The sequence below is a fragment of the Silurus aristotelis genome (genome assembly GCF_946808225.1).
Source record: "Silurus aristotelis genome assembly, chromosome: 3".
Classification (NCBI taxonomy): Eukaryota; Metazoa; Chordata; class Actinopteri; order Siluriformes; family Siluridae; genus Silurus; species Silurus aristotelis.
In genome coordinates, this window is record NC_139576.1 from 308,005 (window position 1) to 326,128 (window position 18,124).

General features: G+C 43.1%; 1 protein-coding gene across 4 annotated transcripts; it reads left to right on the forward strand.

The window, feature by feature from the left end:
- Nucleotides 1-1,919: 1,919 nt before the first annotated feature.
- On the forward strand, nt 1,920-18,006 carry tspearb (thrombospondin-type laminin G domain and EAR repeats b). Of its 4 annotated transcripts, none has more exons than XM_083536077.1 (12): nt 1,920-1,936; nt 6,874-7,091; nt 9,053-9,279; nt 9,519-9,609; nt 9,714-9,870; nt 10,027-10,158; nt 10,282-10,514; nt 12,861-13,047; nt 13,456-13,688; nt 15,664-15,842; nt 15,928-16,029; nt 16,649-18,006. In XM_083536077.1, the coding sequence occupies exons 2-12, from the start codon at nt 6,939-6,941 to the stop codon at nt 16,809-16,811; spliced, it is 1,857 nt and encodes a 618-aa protein (XP_083392203.1). In that variant the 5' UTR covers nt 1,920-1,936; nt 6,874-6,938; the 3' UTR covers nt 16,812-18,006. The 4 variants fall into 4 exon arrangements, 3 of the variants coding, with proteins under 3 accessions (XP_083392203.1, XP_083392201.1, XP_083392202.1); XR_014532630.1 differs by lacking the exon at nt 1,920-1,936 and adding an exon at nt 1,949-2,790 and having other exon boundaries at nt 15,725-15,842; nt 16,649-16,665; XM_083536075.1 differs by lacking the exon at nt 1,920-1,936 and adding an exon at nt 1,949-2,790.
- Nucleotides 18,007-18,124: the final 118 nt, after the last annotated feature.

The window sequence follows — 18,124 nt, forward strand, 5'->3', positions numbered from 1 at the left end:
TTCACACACACCTCTCACACACACATACACTCTTCACACACACCCCTCACACACACATACACTCTTCACACACACCTCTCACACACACATACACTCTTCACACACACCCCTCACACACACATACACTCTTCACAGACACCCCTCACACACACACACACACACACTCTTCACACACACCCCTCACACACACACACACACTCTTCACACACACCTCTCACACACACATACACTCTTCACACACACCCCTCACACACACATGCACTCTTCACACACACCTCTCACACACACATACACTCTTCACACACACCCCTCACACACACATACACGCCTTACACTGAGACTGTGTCTGAGTCCCGAACACTGAGTCCCCTGTGTAGTCTCCATTATTTGAGGTACTAACTTCAGTATATATATTGAGAATGTTGAGGACATACATTGAGTTAAACATGTTTCTGAGCTACTGTCTCTTTCTTCTCTGCAGATTTGCCTGATTCATCTTGACGGAGTTTGACTTCTCTTCAGTTCTAGACACTGTACAGCCGGAGATGGTTCCTCATCAACAGCCTAAAGGTCTATGAAGTTCCGAAACACAGTCTGCTACAACGTGCTCAGGACCACAGTTTACATGAACAGTTCTGCATGTAAACAGCACTGAACACTGTATAAACTCAACACTGATGAAACTGTAATGAAGGACATTCAGTGTTGAGGATGAGGATAAAGTTCCCTTTTAAGTCTCAAGGTCATGAAGTCTCAGGGAGATTTTCCTTCACCACTGTCACCACTGGATCACTCATTAGGGATAAACTTTTAATTATAAGAAACAAACTTATAGACACTTCTACATTCCAAATTTATAACCTTTTTATCTCTTTAAAGCAGCTTTGGAAAAAAAGCCCACTGTTAAAAACCTAAAAGTATGTAGAGAAAAGAGAATCGAGCCTCAAACAGAACCCTGAGGAAGTGAACCTGTGACCCTGTGAGGAAAATCTGTTCACACATTTTAAGGGCACTGGAGTGCAGATAAGCGTGTGTTTACATGTATATGTGTTAGTGGAGTGTGTGTGTGTGTGTGTGTGTGTGTGTGTTAATAACTGCATGTGATGGTCAGTAATGACTGAGGTTGTGTGATTACAGGCTTGTGATGAGGAATAACACAGTCGCCTTGTGAAACAAACTCTCAGGCTCATCACACAGATGCAGTTCAGATTTACATTCCATACCAATAAACCTAATTCTGATTCTGCTAAGAAAGTGTGATTTTTATTACTTTAGAAAACTAGTACCCAATTTTATATGCATACGAGGTTGTATCTAATAGTGACTAACAGTGTGGAGACTAATAGTGTAACTGGTGCTGTTCCGACCCACATGCGTTACCACGTCTGTGATTTCTCAAAAGGGGGCTATTGTGAAGGTGATCGTGTGGAAACGTAGATAAATAAAGTATTTTCTATTAAACAGATTTTTTGATACCATTGTGTGTATAAATATCAATAAAGAATATAAAATCAGATCAGATAGAATTCATTCAGTTAGTGTGACCTTTCATCTTCACTTCCTTGCAGTATGTACAAGTGTTTGTACAGAATCAGTGTTTAACAGCAAAAACACCAACTTGTTCCTCTTCACCAACACCAGCTTTCCTGTTTACTGCTCATTTATTTACCAAACAGCTGAGATTCTCCTGATAAACACTGAACTTTTAGCACTTTCTGAAGTCGTCCTGCTGTGTCCATATTTCTGTTTATGAACAAACACTCACTCTCACACACACACACACACACACACACACACACACACACACACACACTGGGGAATTCCTGCCCACTTCTAAAACAAGACCATTAAATCTGACAAAGTTTGAAGTTCTTTCTCTCTCTCTCTCTTTAACCCCTCCTCTCCATATCTGTCTCAGTGTTAAAGCCTCTCACAGGTGAGTTCCTCTCTCTCACACACACACACACACACACACACACACACACACACACACACACACACACACAGTGGAGTGGAGAGGAAACACCTCCTTTTGTTCTCATTTGTATTTGTAAGTGTCTCTCAGACTCAAGCTCAGTGTAGAAACTGTTCCATCACAGCTTAAACGTCAGTATTGTAAACCTCTGACCTGGAGTGCTTTTCTAAAAACTGGACATTTTCTCTTCTACAAGGACATACAGTTCTGCATTGTTCTTCTGGATGTTTCTGAAATCTTTTGAATTTTTCTGAAAATCCACCCGATGTCAAAGTTTTTCCTGGAGGTTGCAAATTTCTGAAGATTTCTGAGGATTTCTACTGGATGATTCAATAATCTATAGATCATCTTTGATGATGAATTAGTGTGAAGGTTCTCTCTGATAAAGACATGAGAATCACAACTCTCATAAAGCGTTAGGAAATCTGAACATGACATGTTCCTGTTTGTTCCTTAATCATGAGGGTGTAGATGTTTCTAAAATAATAATAAGAAGAGAAAACTTCAGCTGGATTTATCTCTTACTTTCTCAATGATTCTAGAATAATAATTAAATCTCAGGACCTCTGGATATAAATGAAATTTGATGACACAACCACAAAAGTACTCCAGATGTTTCTGAAGTGAGAAAGATCTAGTCTCTGGTACAGTGGGCTGTTATGAAGAGACTTAAAGAGGAGTTTAGGAATTGATCTGACTGCTTATAAACGCAGCTCTGATGCTGCTGAAGTTGTTCATCTCTTTCTGCTGTTTCATCAGTAGCTGGTCATCACCATGGAGACCATGCACAGGTACACTTCCACACCTAGAACAGCGTAAGTACAGCTTCCCACTCAGCACTGCTAAAACATGTGAGCTAATACAGATACACTTCTACACCTAGCTCAGGTGAACCATCTGATCAAGAACAAATCAAGACAAAGACAAACTATCAAGACATCTTCACATCTATCTCAGGTACTTCCTTAACCTGAACAAGTACATGTCCTCACCTAGCACAGGTTCACATCTACCTCTAGACTCTAGTGCGCTTGCTTATCAGGTACCAGTACATCTCCTCAAACAACTCAGGAGAATCATCTCACCTAGAGCAGGTAGGTTTCTTTATATAGATAAGGTAGGTTTACTCTCTCAGAACATGTAGACCACCTGAGATACAACAGTTATAGCTCCACATGCTTTCCACCTATAGCAGTTATTCCTCCACATCTGCCTCAGGTATGTTTCCTCACCCAGACCAGGCAGAGTGATGATCTCAACCCTCCACGCTCATATACATTGTTTTAGCTGATACAGGAGAAACCCTTAGAAAGGTTTGATATATTCACCCCGTTCTCCTAGTACATGTTCACCAAATTACTGAAAACCCATCACCTGGAACGCAGAATCACCTGTTCACCGGGGAGAGGTGCACCTTTTATCGAGCACTGATTCTCTGAGTGCTGGTGAGATTTATATAGTTAGAGCAGCACCTATTCTTTATCCACCACATGTTCACTTCTCTGCCAGTCCACATTCTACAGCAGGGATTCTGCTTTATTACCTGAAGCAGGTTGGAGTGCAGGTGATGGTGTTCCTCTAAAGGCACTGTTTTAAGGCAGCTTCAGTAAGTGCAAGCTGTAACTTGTCCTTTTCATGTCAGCTGTCAGAGGTGGTTTCACTGAGCGCCGTGTCGCTCGAGCTCTGTAATTACTGCGGATTTTCGAGCAGATTGCCAGGAGATTATGAGCTTCTGGTTCTTTAAACCATTTAAGCCAACTAATTATGATATCATTCAAAGGACTGAAAGGAAGGGGAGGAGGACAGGGTTGCTTCTGTTCTCCCATATGATCTTTATACTGACTCGCTTTCAGAGCAGAAGCTGCAGCATCTCCTTACCTGGCTTTAGTGAGAACTCACTTCAAAACCAAGTTAAGGGGCCAGACGGAAACACACTCCTGTGGTTGTCTCTGTAGATGAGATATATGATTAGATGTGGTCTCCAGGTCTTCAGGTGCTTTGATCCAGCATTGAGTGTTGCAGAATAAGAGCCGGAAGACACTTTATCTTTACCAGAACACGTGTATTGTAAGGGTTGTGAGAGATTTTTATATTGACTTATTTCAGGATATTTTCAACTGATGTAAGGACAAATCAAACCACAGTTTGTTTTAGAATCAAATAAAAATAAAAGGAACTCAGGAAAGAATATCTCAGGAAGAGTGATCCACAGTGTAGCACCTCATTTTACTATTATCTTACACTGACCTCATTTCATTCATCTGCTCAACACTGAGTGTTAGGGCCATGCTCAAGGGCCCAGCAGTTTCATTTAGCAGTGACAGGATTTGAAATCCAGTAGGAAGTGAAAACCACCGAGCTAACATGGCTCTCGCAGAAGCAGGTCCAGAAGGTCTTCCATGATTTTCAGCACTCCACTGTGCTGGAGTTAATGTTCCAGGGGATGATTATGGAGTTAGAACTATAAAGAAGAGAGCAAAACACACAGACTTGTGGAACACCAGGGCTCACAGGAAGGGTGAAGGAAGACTGAGGTTCAGACTTTTCACAGTTAAATATCCAATTGCAAAGGAAAGTTCTGATGTCAAGGTGTGTGAGCTTATTTATCAACCTGAGTATTAAAATAATCTTCATCTTTGCTGTTATCCAGGTGGATCAAGGCTGCATGGAAAGCAGTAGTTGAAATGGTTAGAGTCCACCATTGAATGCAGGCAGGATTTTAGTTATGATGATTTGGTTTAATGTTACTGAGGTCCATAGCTGTAGTATGTTTTGCCACTGGCACAATAGCAGGACAGGGTGGCAGCCTAGTGTAGAAAAATTTTGAAAAAAGTTCCTCATTAATCCAGGCAGAAGTTCTGCACAGACCCTGAACACCAGACCCGGGATTTCATCACAGACAAGAATCTGCTCAGGGTGGAGGACCCACTGCTGGAAGAACTGGGAAGTGGAACATCATTCATTGTAGCTATGAATTTACTGGAATGATTTTCCTGATCAAAGCACATCCGTTTGTATATGTAGGTGTCCTCGGGCATATATGTACATTTTATTGTAGGTCTCACAAAGGGATTTGTGGGGGTCTGTGGGAGGATATGGGTTCTAATGGGCCTCAGTGGGTTTCTTATAGGTTTCTGTATCTCTGTATGAATCTGTGGGTTCCTCTGTCTGTTGATTTCTCTTGTTTGTTATTATCATGTAGCTACATACACAGACTTCATTTCAGAAATATTTGTTGTACTTGGGTCAGGTTTCGATTTCATAGTTGAGTTTCTCATAGCACGCCGTTGCTACTGTTAGAGATGGTGCACACTGCAGGGCGTATCTGTTTTCACTTCGCAACAGTGTGATAATGGGAGGTGAACGTCCAGGTGGGAGCTGGATGGGAGGTGTGTGTGACCACAGATGATCTGGTGGTGTGAGTAATAATAATAATCATCTCTCCTGTTCCCTTTAGCTGGGTGTTCCTATAGTTTAGACCTCCCTTTCCATCTCTTTATGCCCATATGACCTGCATTATATCTCCAGTAATGCATTTGTTTCAGAACAATAGGAGGCCCTGCAGTGCCTCTGTGTTGTTTTGTGAATCGGTAGCATTCTGAAAAGTGCTGTTTGCTTTCTGAAAAGCTTTTCCGCTCTTTGAAATATGATCTCCTCCATTTTGTTCCACAAGTGTTCTCCGTTGATCCTGCTTCTCTCTTAGATTTTTCAGGTGAATCTGAACTTAAGCAAAAGTCGTGCCCTTTACAACAGAAACGTTTATTTTAAACAGACCTGTCACATCACAAAACACAAGTGCAGTGTAAAACACAAAAACAATTGTGTAACTGCTTTATACACCACTTTATACAACTTAATAACTTTTGGCACACTAACCTATGAAGTTCGGTGCTCCCTGTGATTGTGCGTGCAGCCTTGTGCTGCTATTTGTTCAAGTCAAGTCAAAAAGCTTTTATTGTCATTTCTACCGTATATATATCTGACGCAGTACACAGTGACATGAGACAACGTTCCTCCTGGACCCTGGTGCTACATTAAACAACACAAAGCTACAACACACAACATAAAGCTACACAAAGAACACAGTGTTAAGGACTAAAGTAAGTGTCCTCACCACTTAAAGTGCATCGTGTGCAACCGAGTGCAAAGATACACAAAACACACAATAGCACTGACCAGTAAACCTGCTGTATACTGTTATACAGTACAATGTGCACAAGAGGACTATAAACAAGAGTGTACTTGTAAACATGAACAGAATGTAGTGTAAAAACAGCAGTAGCAGCAGTCAGGAGGTGCAGAACAGCATGAAAACAGTAGAATATAATTACATCTAATATAATATGGTGCTGCTGAAGACATGGATGTGTACAAAGTGAAGTGAAATGAGTATTAAGTGTGTGTGTTGAGTTCAGGTTGTAACAGTTCAGTAACACAGTTGTGTGTGTGTGTGTGTGTGTGTGTGTGTGTGTGTGTGTGTGTGTGTGTGTGTGTGTGAGTGTGTGTGTGTGTGTGTGTGTGTGTGTGTGTGTGTGTGTGTGTGTGTGTGTGTGTGTGTGTGTGTGAGTTGGCATGTTAGAAAAAGTACTCTCCACCTCGTATTTGACTTTCTGTTTTATTCACATTTTCAACCAAGACGTGTTTAATGTTCCACTGTTGCCTTCTAGTGTCAGGCAGTTTTGAACTCGAACTCTTGAACATTGCTCACAGTGTAAAGCTTTCAGAATGTGGTCATTACATTTTACCATTTAATGACCACAACAATCATTTTAATCTCCAGCTCATCAGCTTTACACACAGACTCACACACTCAAACTCAGACACTACATAAAGTGCATGTGTACAAACATTGTACTATTGTGGTTCTATGCTCATATTCAATTGTATTTTATTAACAGATCTGTTACCACTGGACCTGCTGCATCGTGTCCTTCCTGTGGGCAGTCACCAGACTCTGGTCCGCATGGTTCAGTCCCAGGGATCAAGAGGACTGAAACTCTCTGGACCTCCACAGGCTCTGAGTTTCCCATCATCACAGATCTTTACCAACTGCAACTTTTTTCCTGCTGAGTTTTCCATTGTGGTCACACTGAAGATCCCAATATTAAATCCGACTGTAAGAAGCACACAGAGAGAAGACTCTCATATTCCGAATGCAATCACTAGTTCATTATTAACAAAAAGTTTTTTTTACACTCAGAAAAACACAAATGGCATACTGGTGTACTTAATAGTCTTCTGTATCTAAATGCTGCACTAACCAGAATACAATTCATTCAATATTCATCAACTTACAAGTTTTAAAAGCCACAGCAAAAAAACTTTTTCATTATAAATTTCAACATCCCCAATTACTGCAACTATTTCCCAACTTATCAACCCCCTGTGTCTCTGTCCCAACCTCCCTGTGTCTCTGTCCCAACCTCCCTGTGTCTCTGTCTCAACCTCCCTCCCCTGTGTCTATATCCTAATCTCCCTGTGTCTCTGTCCCGACTTCCCTCCTCTGTGTCTCTGTCTCAACCTCCCTCCCCCCTGTGTATCCTTCCAAACCTCATTGTGTCTCTGTCTTATCCTTTCTCCCCCCCTGTGTCTCCGTCCCAACATTACTGTGTCTCTGTCTCAACCTCCCTTCCCTGTGTCTCTGTCTCAACCTCTCTCCTAATCTCCCTGTGACTCTGTCTCAACCTCCCTCCTGCCTGTGTCTCTGTCCTAATCTCCCTGTGACTTTGTCTCAACCTCCCTCCCCCTATGTCTCTGTCCCAATTTCCCTGTGACTCTGTCTCAACCTCCCTCCCCCGTGTCTCTGTCCCAATCTCTCTGTGTCTCTGTCTCAACCTCCCTCCCCCCCTGTGACTCTGTCCTAATCTCCCTGTGACTCTGTCTCAACCTCCCTTCCCCCCTGTGACTCTGTCCTAATCTCCCTGTGACTCTGTCTCAACCTCCCTCCCCCCCTGTGACTCTGTCCTTATCTCCCTGTGACTCTGTCTCAACCTCCCTCCCCCCCTGTGACTCTGTCCTAATCTCCCTGTGACTCTGTCTCAACCTCCCTCCCCCCCTGTGACTCTGTCCTAATCTCCCTGTGACTCTGTCTCAACCTCCCTCCCCCCGTGTCTCTGTCCCAATCTCTCTGTGACTCTGTCTCAACCTCCCTCCCCCTGTTTCTCTGTTTTAACCTCCCCCCAACCTCCCTGTGTCTCTGTCTCATCCTCCCTCCCCACCTGTGGCTCTGTCCCAATTTCCCTGTGACTCTGTCTCAACCTACCTCCCCCCTGTGTCTCCGTTCCAATCTCCCAGTGGCTCTGTTTTAACCTCCCTTTCCCCTGTGGCTCTGTCCCAATCTCCCTATGGCTTTGTCTCAACACCCCCCTCCCCACTCCTCCCAAAAGTGCCTCTGTCCCAATCGCACTGTGTTTCCATCCCAATATCCCAGTGGCTCTGTCCCAAACTCCCTGTGGCTCTGTCTCAACCTCCTTACCCTCTGTGTCTCTGTCTCAACCTCCCTCCCCCCTGTGGCTCTGTCCCAAACTCCTTGTGGCTCTGTCTCAACCTCCTTCCCCTCTGTGTCTCCATTCCAATCTCCCCGTGGATCTGTCCCAATCTCCCTACATTTCTGTCACAAATGCCTTACCTCCCTATGGCTATATTCCAATCCACTCACCATCCTGTGGCTTTTTCATACTTTTTTATCTATCTCCTTGGGGAACTGCCACAAAATTCCTACCTTATAACCTTATAATCCCTCTCTTCCTCTTATAATTGCCTTTTCTCCAAGTGGCTCTATTTCAACAATCCTACCTCCTGACGCCACTGTCGTTACCTCTACACCTCATTGTGGCTCTGTCCCAACCTACTTTCTCATGGCAGTGTTTAAATTCCATACCTTATTATGGCTATGTCTTGTCCTTGTCACCACCCTCTGTCTCTAATCCAATCTTCCTTCCTACCACTTCTTTCATCCTCTATCATACCACTCCATCATTCCTCTGCCCTGGGCTTACTGATGGACCTACCTATCTCATTGTTGTGTGTGTGCTAATGTACTAATGTGAGTATTAATGTATTGATTATTTCATGCAGAAGGATGAATACATATTCACACTTTTGAATGGAGATTCAGATGAGCTGCTTGTTGGTCTTCGTCTCGCTCATGACAAAGTGCACTTTCTGCGGAGGGTAGATGGCAAGGCAGAGAGAGTGACGTTCAGACAAGTGAACGTTGCAGATGGGCGATGGCATACCATGGTACTCGCATTCAGTGGCCACTACGCCGCACTCACTCTGGACTGTAACGTCCCAGTTGAGATGTAGGTGAAAACATATTTATAATAAAGTTCTTTATATTGATCATAACTGTCTGTCATCCTCTCTCTCTCTCTCTCGCTCTCGCTCTCTCTCTCTCTCTCTCTCTCTCTCTCTCTCTCTCTCTCTCTCTTTCTCTCTATCTGTCTCTCTCTGCCTGTCTGCCTCTCTCTCTTTTTCTATCTCTCTATGTCTCTGTGTGTGTGTGTGTCTTTAACTCTGTGAGATTTCTGTTGAACTGTAGGCAGTTGGAGAAGCCATTTCCTGAACAGATGTACACAGGTGGCTCCACGTTCTTCATTGGCAGCAGGAAGAGATGGAGCAGTTTGTTTTCAGTTAGTAACTCCACCAGTCTCACTCACCTGTGCAAAACCAGTATATTTATTCTGTCTTATGCTCTGTGTCTCTTTCTCACTTTTGGTTTTGTACTCTCACTCAGGGTTTGATTAGACAGCTTGTCCTCATGCCTGGATCAGATGCATCCTCACATCTGTGTCCCTCATCTGAACCCACGTTGTCTGTTCTGTCAGTTCCTCAAGTTCTATTACACGTTCCAATCAGACCTCCAACCAATCAGCTTCCACTTTACCCTTATGGTGAGAAGAAGGATGTCCTCACATCGACCACATGCCACACACGCCTTAATCACAAAACTAGCATGTGTGTGTGTGTGTGTGTGTGTGTGTGTGTGTTTGTGTGAGAGAGAGATTAAATTATATTATTAGAAATATATTATTATATTCTCTCTGTAGAGGCAGAGTTGCGTGTTACTCAGCGAGTTCCTCCAGTGTGTATCAGTGCTCTCATCGGCCAGCTGTGGTTTAGCATTGAGAAGAGATCACTGTTCTTGTGTAACGGCACTTCATGGGTCACCATGCTGCACGGTACACACACACGCACACACACACACACACACACACACACACACACATACACACACACACACATATACACACACACGGAACAAAACTCTGCTAATAATCCCTCACTTTCACTGTTGTACACAGAGAAAGAAAAGTTGGATTATGTTGAAGATCATCAGGATCTCTTCACAAACTCAGAGACATTTGATATTGAGGTGTTTCATCTCCCGTCCCTCGGCTTGTTCATCGCTACAGCGAACCGTGACTCCAGATATGGTTCCATAATTTATAGGTGGATCGACGGCAGATTTGAGCGATTTCAGAACATCAACACATTCGATGCACAAGCGTGGAAATTCTTCACTGTGGGAAAAAAGGTTCGAATAACACACAGGAACTAACACAGGAACTAACACAGAACTAACACAGGAACTAATACAGACATACACACAGGAACTAACACAGGAATGTTTCTAGGTTATGTATGTAACCTTAGTTCCCTGAAGGAAAGAGACGCTGTGTCACAACGCTTTGGGAACGCTTCCGTGTTGCTCACGTTCTGAATCACGTCACGACCAGGAACCTACAAAATGCGCATGCAGTGGAGCGGATGCTAGCTTCTGAAAAGTGAGAATGGAAGCACAACAGGGAGGCAGGGAGTGTGCCTTGGAGACGCAGCATCTCGTTCCCTCAGGGAACTAAGGTTACATACGTGACCTAGAGACGTTCCCTTTCTGGAACCCGAGCTGCGTCACAATGCTTTGGGAACGAGTCCAATCATGGCACACTGACCAGTCCTTGCCTAGTGTGTGATAGCACAACCAGAGCGCAGGACAGAGGAGCTCTAAGGTCGAGGTAAGAACCTGACGAAGGTCAGCGGGGTGGACCAGCCTGCGCATTGCAAATGTCCTGGAGTGGGACTCCAGCGGACCAGGCCGAGTGGATTGAGCCTTTGACCCCAAAAGAAGCGGGGAGACCAGAGGGCTCATATGAAGATGCAATAGCATCCACAATCCACCTACTGAGAGTCTGGTTTTTGCCTATAAGGGCCATAGCAGACAAACAGCTGCCTCGACTTCTCCACGGACTCGTCTTTTGGACGTCCTGTGGTCCAGCTCGCACTGGACACAGTCAGTTTGTTTCTCCTGGTCAGGGGCTAAAGAGGAGGAGGGTAGAATGCCTGCAGAACGACAATTTGTGGGGAAGCTGCAGACAGGTTTAGTGGGCAGTACCGGAGCCTTAAGGGACCACGCTACACCCAGGGAGAGATAGCTAGCTAGCGTCTATTGCACCAGTGGCATCATCCCATAGCCACACTTCTTCGTTCCCCACCACGTTCTTATACAGCAAGGTTTGTGGGGTAAAGAGGTGGGGTGCATACGGGCTATTCCAGGACCTGGACACCTCAGTGTGCAGATCCGGAAGAAAGGCAGTCCTCGGCATGGAGGCTGTGACGCAGGGCACAGGAAGCACTCATCCAGCTTGCTGGGTGTGCGCTGCTTCTGCTTCACATTCGGCCAAGCTAACTTGAGCTTGGACACGGCCCATGTCACTACCTCTAGGAGCTCCTCGTACTGCACAGGCTGGGCGGAGTCCATGGGCGCACTAGCTTTCATAATCTCTCCTCCTCAGAGGAGAATTGTGAAGCGCCACACTGCTCGCTTAGGGGGAAGAGACCGCCGAAGGGTGTGCTTCCCCCAGGGAGCGAGTGCTAGACCCGGCAGGTGAGACCGGGAAAGAGAAAGGGACACGCCCACCACCAAGCCTTCTGTCAGATCCGCTTGCAAACTCTGTGGCATCCGGTGGCGCTTTGCCTCGGCAAGAGGCTCCTCGTGCGCATAGCCACAGCTAAATTGCGAGCAGTCGACTCCCTTGAGATGCCTGCACAGATTCACACACAAAGCGCGTACCTGAACAAACAGGACCTAGCATAGGCTCCACTGCATGCGCATTTTGTAGCTTCCTGGTCATGACATCACGCCTTGCCGTTGGCGGATTTCACACATAATTTAGAGCGTGAGCAACGCCGAAGCGTTCACAAAGCATTGTGTCGCAGCTTGAGTTCCCCAAAGGGAACTAACACAGACCTACACACAGGAACTAACACTGACCTACACACAGGAACTAACTCAGGAACTAACACAGACCTACAGACAGGATCTAACACAGGAACTAATACAGACCTACACACAGGAACTAACTCAGGAACTAACACAGATCTACACACAGGAACTAACACAGGACTTAACACAGACCTACACACAGGAACTAACACAGGAACTACACAAAGGAACTAACACAGGAATTAATACAGACATACACACAGGAACAAACTCAGGAACTAACAAAGATCTACACACAGGAACTACACACAGGAACTACACACAGGAACTAACACAGACCTACACACAGGAACTAACACAAGACCTTACACACAGGAACTAACAAAGGAACTAACACAGGAGCTAACACAGACCTACACACAGGAACTACACACAGGACCTAACACAGACCTACACACAGGAACTACACATAGGAACTAACACAGACCTACACACAGGAACTACACACAGGAACTAACACAGACCTACACACAAGAATGGAAAAAGATTATGTGCACAATAAACAATACATAGTAAAATAATCACCAAAAAAACCCCAACAAACGTGTGTGTGTGTGTGTGTGTGTGTGTGTGTGTGTGTGTGTGTGTGTCTTGTTTTAGAGGTTCTTGGTCGTGGCAAACTCTGGAGGATGTGATGATAAGTTTGAGCTCTCAGTGATTTATAAATGGAGAGTAAAGAAGCAACGCTTCGTTAGATATCAGGAGATTCAAACACACTGTGCTCGTGACTGGGAGGCCTTTCGTATCCATGATGATCATTATCTCGCTGTGGCCAATCACAGAAAAGGTGGAGTTATTTTCTCAAAAGACACATAGAGAATATATACACACCAAACATCTATTAAAGCTTAGAACACACAGATCTCACACCTCCATCCATCACTCAGACTGAGATGTACAGACAGATCTCACACCTCCATCCATCACTCAGACTGAAATTTACAGACAGATCTCACACCTTCATCCATCACTCAGACTGAGATGTACAGACAGATCTCACACCTTCATCCATCACTCAGACTGAGATGTACAGACAGATCTCACACCTCCATCCATCACTCAGACTGAGATGTACAGACAGATCTCACACCTCCATCCATCACTCAGACTGAGATGTACAGACAGATCTCACACCTCCATCTCTCAGATATACAGAGATTCTGATCTTGTGCTCATCCTCACAATTTGTGCACAGGTGAGATGAACCACAACATCGACAGTGTGATCTACAGGTGGAACCAACACATCAAGAAGTTTGAGATGAATCAGACCATCCCAACATCTGGAGCCTATGACTGGGAGTTCTTTACCATTGGACCATACCACTTCCTGGTGGTAGCCAACACCTTCAATGGAAAATCCACTGTCATTAGCTCCACTATCTACATCTGGATAGGGGAAAAGTTCCAGCCGTTCCAGTCAATCATGGTACATCAGGATACACATATATAAAACATGCTCCTATTTGACTAATATAAGTGATGAGCTGTGGTCTGTAACTGCACCCTTTAATTACTGAAAGCTGGAATTAGTCACGATGTGCTGTAGGTTACAGTGTGTATGTACATGTGTGTGAAATTGAGGGACTTTCCAAGAATTCTGTCTCAGCCACATCAAGACAGCGTCACACAAAGAAGCTAAAAATAGATATAAAGTTCATCAGACATAAAAGAGAATATTCTTAATCCAGAGTTCAACACGACTCCAGTAAACAGTGACTGTCACTGGGGTTAATAGTATTTAAATTGACCTGGAACTCCAGTTAAACTCCACAGCTTCTCCAGAGTGAGGTGAGTAAAGAGTAGAGATCATGATGATGGTAAAGTAATGAGGATGTGAAATGTTGAGACTGCAGAGTCTGGGATTCTGTTCAGTTTTATTCCTTCTTCTCCATCTCACAGTCCACTTGTGGAGCATAAGCACCGATGACATTTATCATCATCCCTTCATCTTCCAGCTTCACGTTCATCACCCTATCAGAAACTCTCTTCACCTCCACTACACTCTTACTGCACTCTTCCTTCAGAATCCCCCCTACACCATTTCTCTTTCCATCCACACCATGATAGAACAGTTTAAACCCACCTCCAATGTTCCTGCTCTTACTCCCTTTCCACTTGGTCTCCTGAACACACAACATCTCTACCTTTCTCCTCTCCATCATATCAGCTCCCTCTCTCCCTTTACCAGTCATAGTACCAACATTTAAAGTACCAACCTGAACCTCCACTCTCCTCCACTTCTCCTCCACTTCTCCTTTCCCTGCTGTCTCTGTAGATGCTTCGACCCAGTCGTCTAGACGTCACAATTTGTCAAACTCACTCAAATCCTTACGCTCACCCATTTTTTCCTGGTTCTAACATCAACTTTGAGGAAAAATTTTTTACTTGCTGCATAATTAATAAATCCACCCAGTAACAGGTGCCATGATGAAGAGATCTTCAGTGATGCACTTCACCGGTCAGAATGTTATTGCTGGTCAGTGTAGCCTTCATGAAGTGACAAGGACAAACAGATCCAGACAGTAGGGTATTTTACAATAATCCAATCTCTGGACCTGCCTGATCCATCCTCATGCTTGACTTCTCATGAAGTTCTTGTCACTTGTAACCCACCCACCTCTGATGAAGAGGTTTCACATGAACAGCTAAAAACACAACTGCACTGAAGAAGCTGCGATGAAGATGGATCTGGACTGTGATTAATAGAAACAGTCTGCTGCAGTGGTTCAGGATTACAATCTCAATGAGCAGATTTACACTCGAGTCTCCATCAGGAAACAGATGATAACTTCAGCAATGATGGAATTAGAATTAATGGACATTTTGTGTCACACAGATGAAGATATTTTCCTTATTGAGTCTGGTTTCTTTTAAGGTTTCTTCTTCTTTTCATCTCATCTTTTTTCCCTCACCACCGTCAGCACTGACTCACACATTAGATTACATTTTATTTCCAGGTTCCTGTAAAGCTGCTTTCTGATGATGTTTATTAATAAAAGTGCTATAGAAGACATTGGATAGAACATTCCAATATGACTCTTTCGGTTTCAGATATTTAAGTCTACAGATAAACTCCAAACCTCTGAGGTCACCAGCACCAGAGCCTGACCTTGTCTGGGGACAATTTTAGTAATTTGCATTCTAAACACCTTGAATTGTTTGGTCTGGAGATCTCAGGAACTTCTGAGGCCTTAAGGAGTTCAGTCAGGCTCTCAGAAATTTGTGAAAGTACCTGTCCAGGCTAATATGAGTGTTTTAGTTTTATTCAGTAGGTTCCTGTAGCCAGCTTGTGTTTATCTACAGTATTTCAGATTCATTAGTGCTAACTACAAACCTGAGGAAGGAGAAGCTGGTCTGATGGACAGATGTCTGTGAATGTGACTGAACATTTTTCGTTGCAGACATATGGAGCAATTGATTGGGAGATGTTTCAGATCGATAACAGATTCTTTCTGGCTGTAGCAAACTCTCAGAAGCTCAGTGACTCCAGCACAGTTTTCTACAACATCAACTCCACCATCTATGAACTTAACACCACCTCACAGAGATTTATTAAGTTCCAGGATATTGCAACAAGCAGGTGAGTAAACATTAAAGCTCGTTTGATCCTTCACCAATGGCCTGAGATGCGTGAAAGCACTGAGGGGGAGTTTGCTGTGTTGCAGTGCTTTAGATTGGGAGTTCTTCACTGTGGGTGATGACAAGTTCCTTGTGGTGGCCAACTCATTTGATGGAGCTTCATACTCAGTAAACAGTGTTATATATCGGTGAGTGCATCATACCATAGTGGTAGAACTTTACTATTCCTCTTCAAGATCATTCTCTGTTGTTCATTAAGTTTGGACTTGAGCTTGGTAATGGAACAGAACTAAAGATTATAGATGTTTCTGCATCTTTTCCAATATTACGTATCTATCTATCTATCTATCTATCTATCTATCTATCTATCTATCTATCTATCTATCTATCTATCTATCTATCTATCTATCTATCTATCTATCTATTTCTTATTGCTTTTAACACATTTAAAATTGTCTCAAAGCAGCTTTACACAGATAATGTGGTGAGTTAAAAATAAATAAATTAAAAAAACGCTATACAAATAAATGAAATGAATGAAAAAGTCGTTCTCTTGAATGGGAGTAAAACTTAATAATTGAAGATCTGTAATAATTACACTGCTCTCTACAGGGTTATTTATAATAAATTAATAGTCTGGATTTTTTGCCTGATATTTAAAATGTTATTATTTGAAAAAGTCATGGAATCATCATTACGTATTGATGGTGTGCATGTGAGTGTGGTGTTTTTTATTCCCAGGTCATTTTGCTTCAGTACTAAATAAAACTCTCGGATTGTGCTTGTTATGTTTTTCTGGGTTTTCAGGTGGCAGGGTTATGAAGGATTTGTGCCTGTACACAAACTGAACACACACGGATGCAGAGACTGGGAATTCTTCACTTCCTCTGATGGATCTTACCTCATTTCCTCCAGCGCCAGAGCTGCGTACTCTAAAGTGCTCAAGCTGAAAACCTACTTCCAGCGTTAAATCCAAACATCTACAAGATCAGGAGAAACATCACATTTAATAGCAGCGTAGATACAACATTACATCACGACCTGCACCCTACACACACTCTCTCCTCCTGGATCATGACATGGGATCAGATAGGATTAGTAACCTCAGCAGTAGACCACACCCTCTGTGTGTGCTGAGTTTAACCAATCACAATTCCGTTCTGCTTCCAGGACGTCTCGATTGGCTTCTGGCAGCCAGACAGAAAAAAGAAAAAAACCTTTTAAATATTAATTTTAATTGTCCATCAGTTTAGTAAAAATAAAGATAGGAATAATAAAATTCCATCAAATATGTCAAATAAATTTAGGGTTAAAAATAAAAGTGAATGAAATATAAATAAGTATAAACGGTATATTAAATTTTTTTTTTTAAGATTTGGTTTCTCAGTGGTTAAGGTCATAAAATCCCAGTCACACCAAACTGCCACTTCTGGGCCCCTGAGAAAGGCGCTTAACCCCAGAGCTGTTTAGCTGTATAATATGATAAATGTAAGTTGCTCTGGATAAGTGTGTCTGCCAAGTGATTTTATATATTTGTAGTAGATGGAGGTGGTCGCTAAGAGTTTAAGTCATTGGACTTTGGATCGGAGGATCACAAGTTCAAATCCCAGAACCACAAGATGCCACTGCGGGGCCCCTGAGCAAGGCCCTTAACCCCCAACCTCTCAGGTGTAAGTCGCATTGGATAAAGACGTCTGCTAATGTTGTAGATAGAGAAGGTTTCCTGGTGTACGGCTGCAGCGCCGTCTGCTGGACAAACTGCATACAAGCAATCACTACACTGTATAACAGTTCATTATTAGAATTAATTATTATTATTATTATTATTGTTATTATTATTGTTCTTGTTGTTGTTGTTGATAATGTGTACTGAGGTAACGGCAGCTATCAGAGCATTATGTAGGCCTGTAGATATAAATCACTAAACCTTTTTTTTAATTATTATTAATTTTAATGACTTTCTAGGATTGTTTTAATTATATAATATAATGTTGTAAATGGTATATAAAAGTGTGTGTGTGAAATTGGTGCATTCTAAATAAAACTACATTATTATTATTATTATTATTATTATTATTATTATTATTAATCGGTGTGTTATAGATTATAGAGGTGTGATGAGGAAGCTGAGCTGCAGGCTGCACGTGGATCAGTGCAAAAACACTAAACACACACATTACTCACACACACTCATTACACACACTCATCATACACACTCATCACTAACACACACACACACACACACACACACACACACGTACACGTTAGAGCCATCAGTAATAC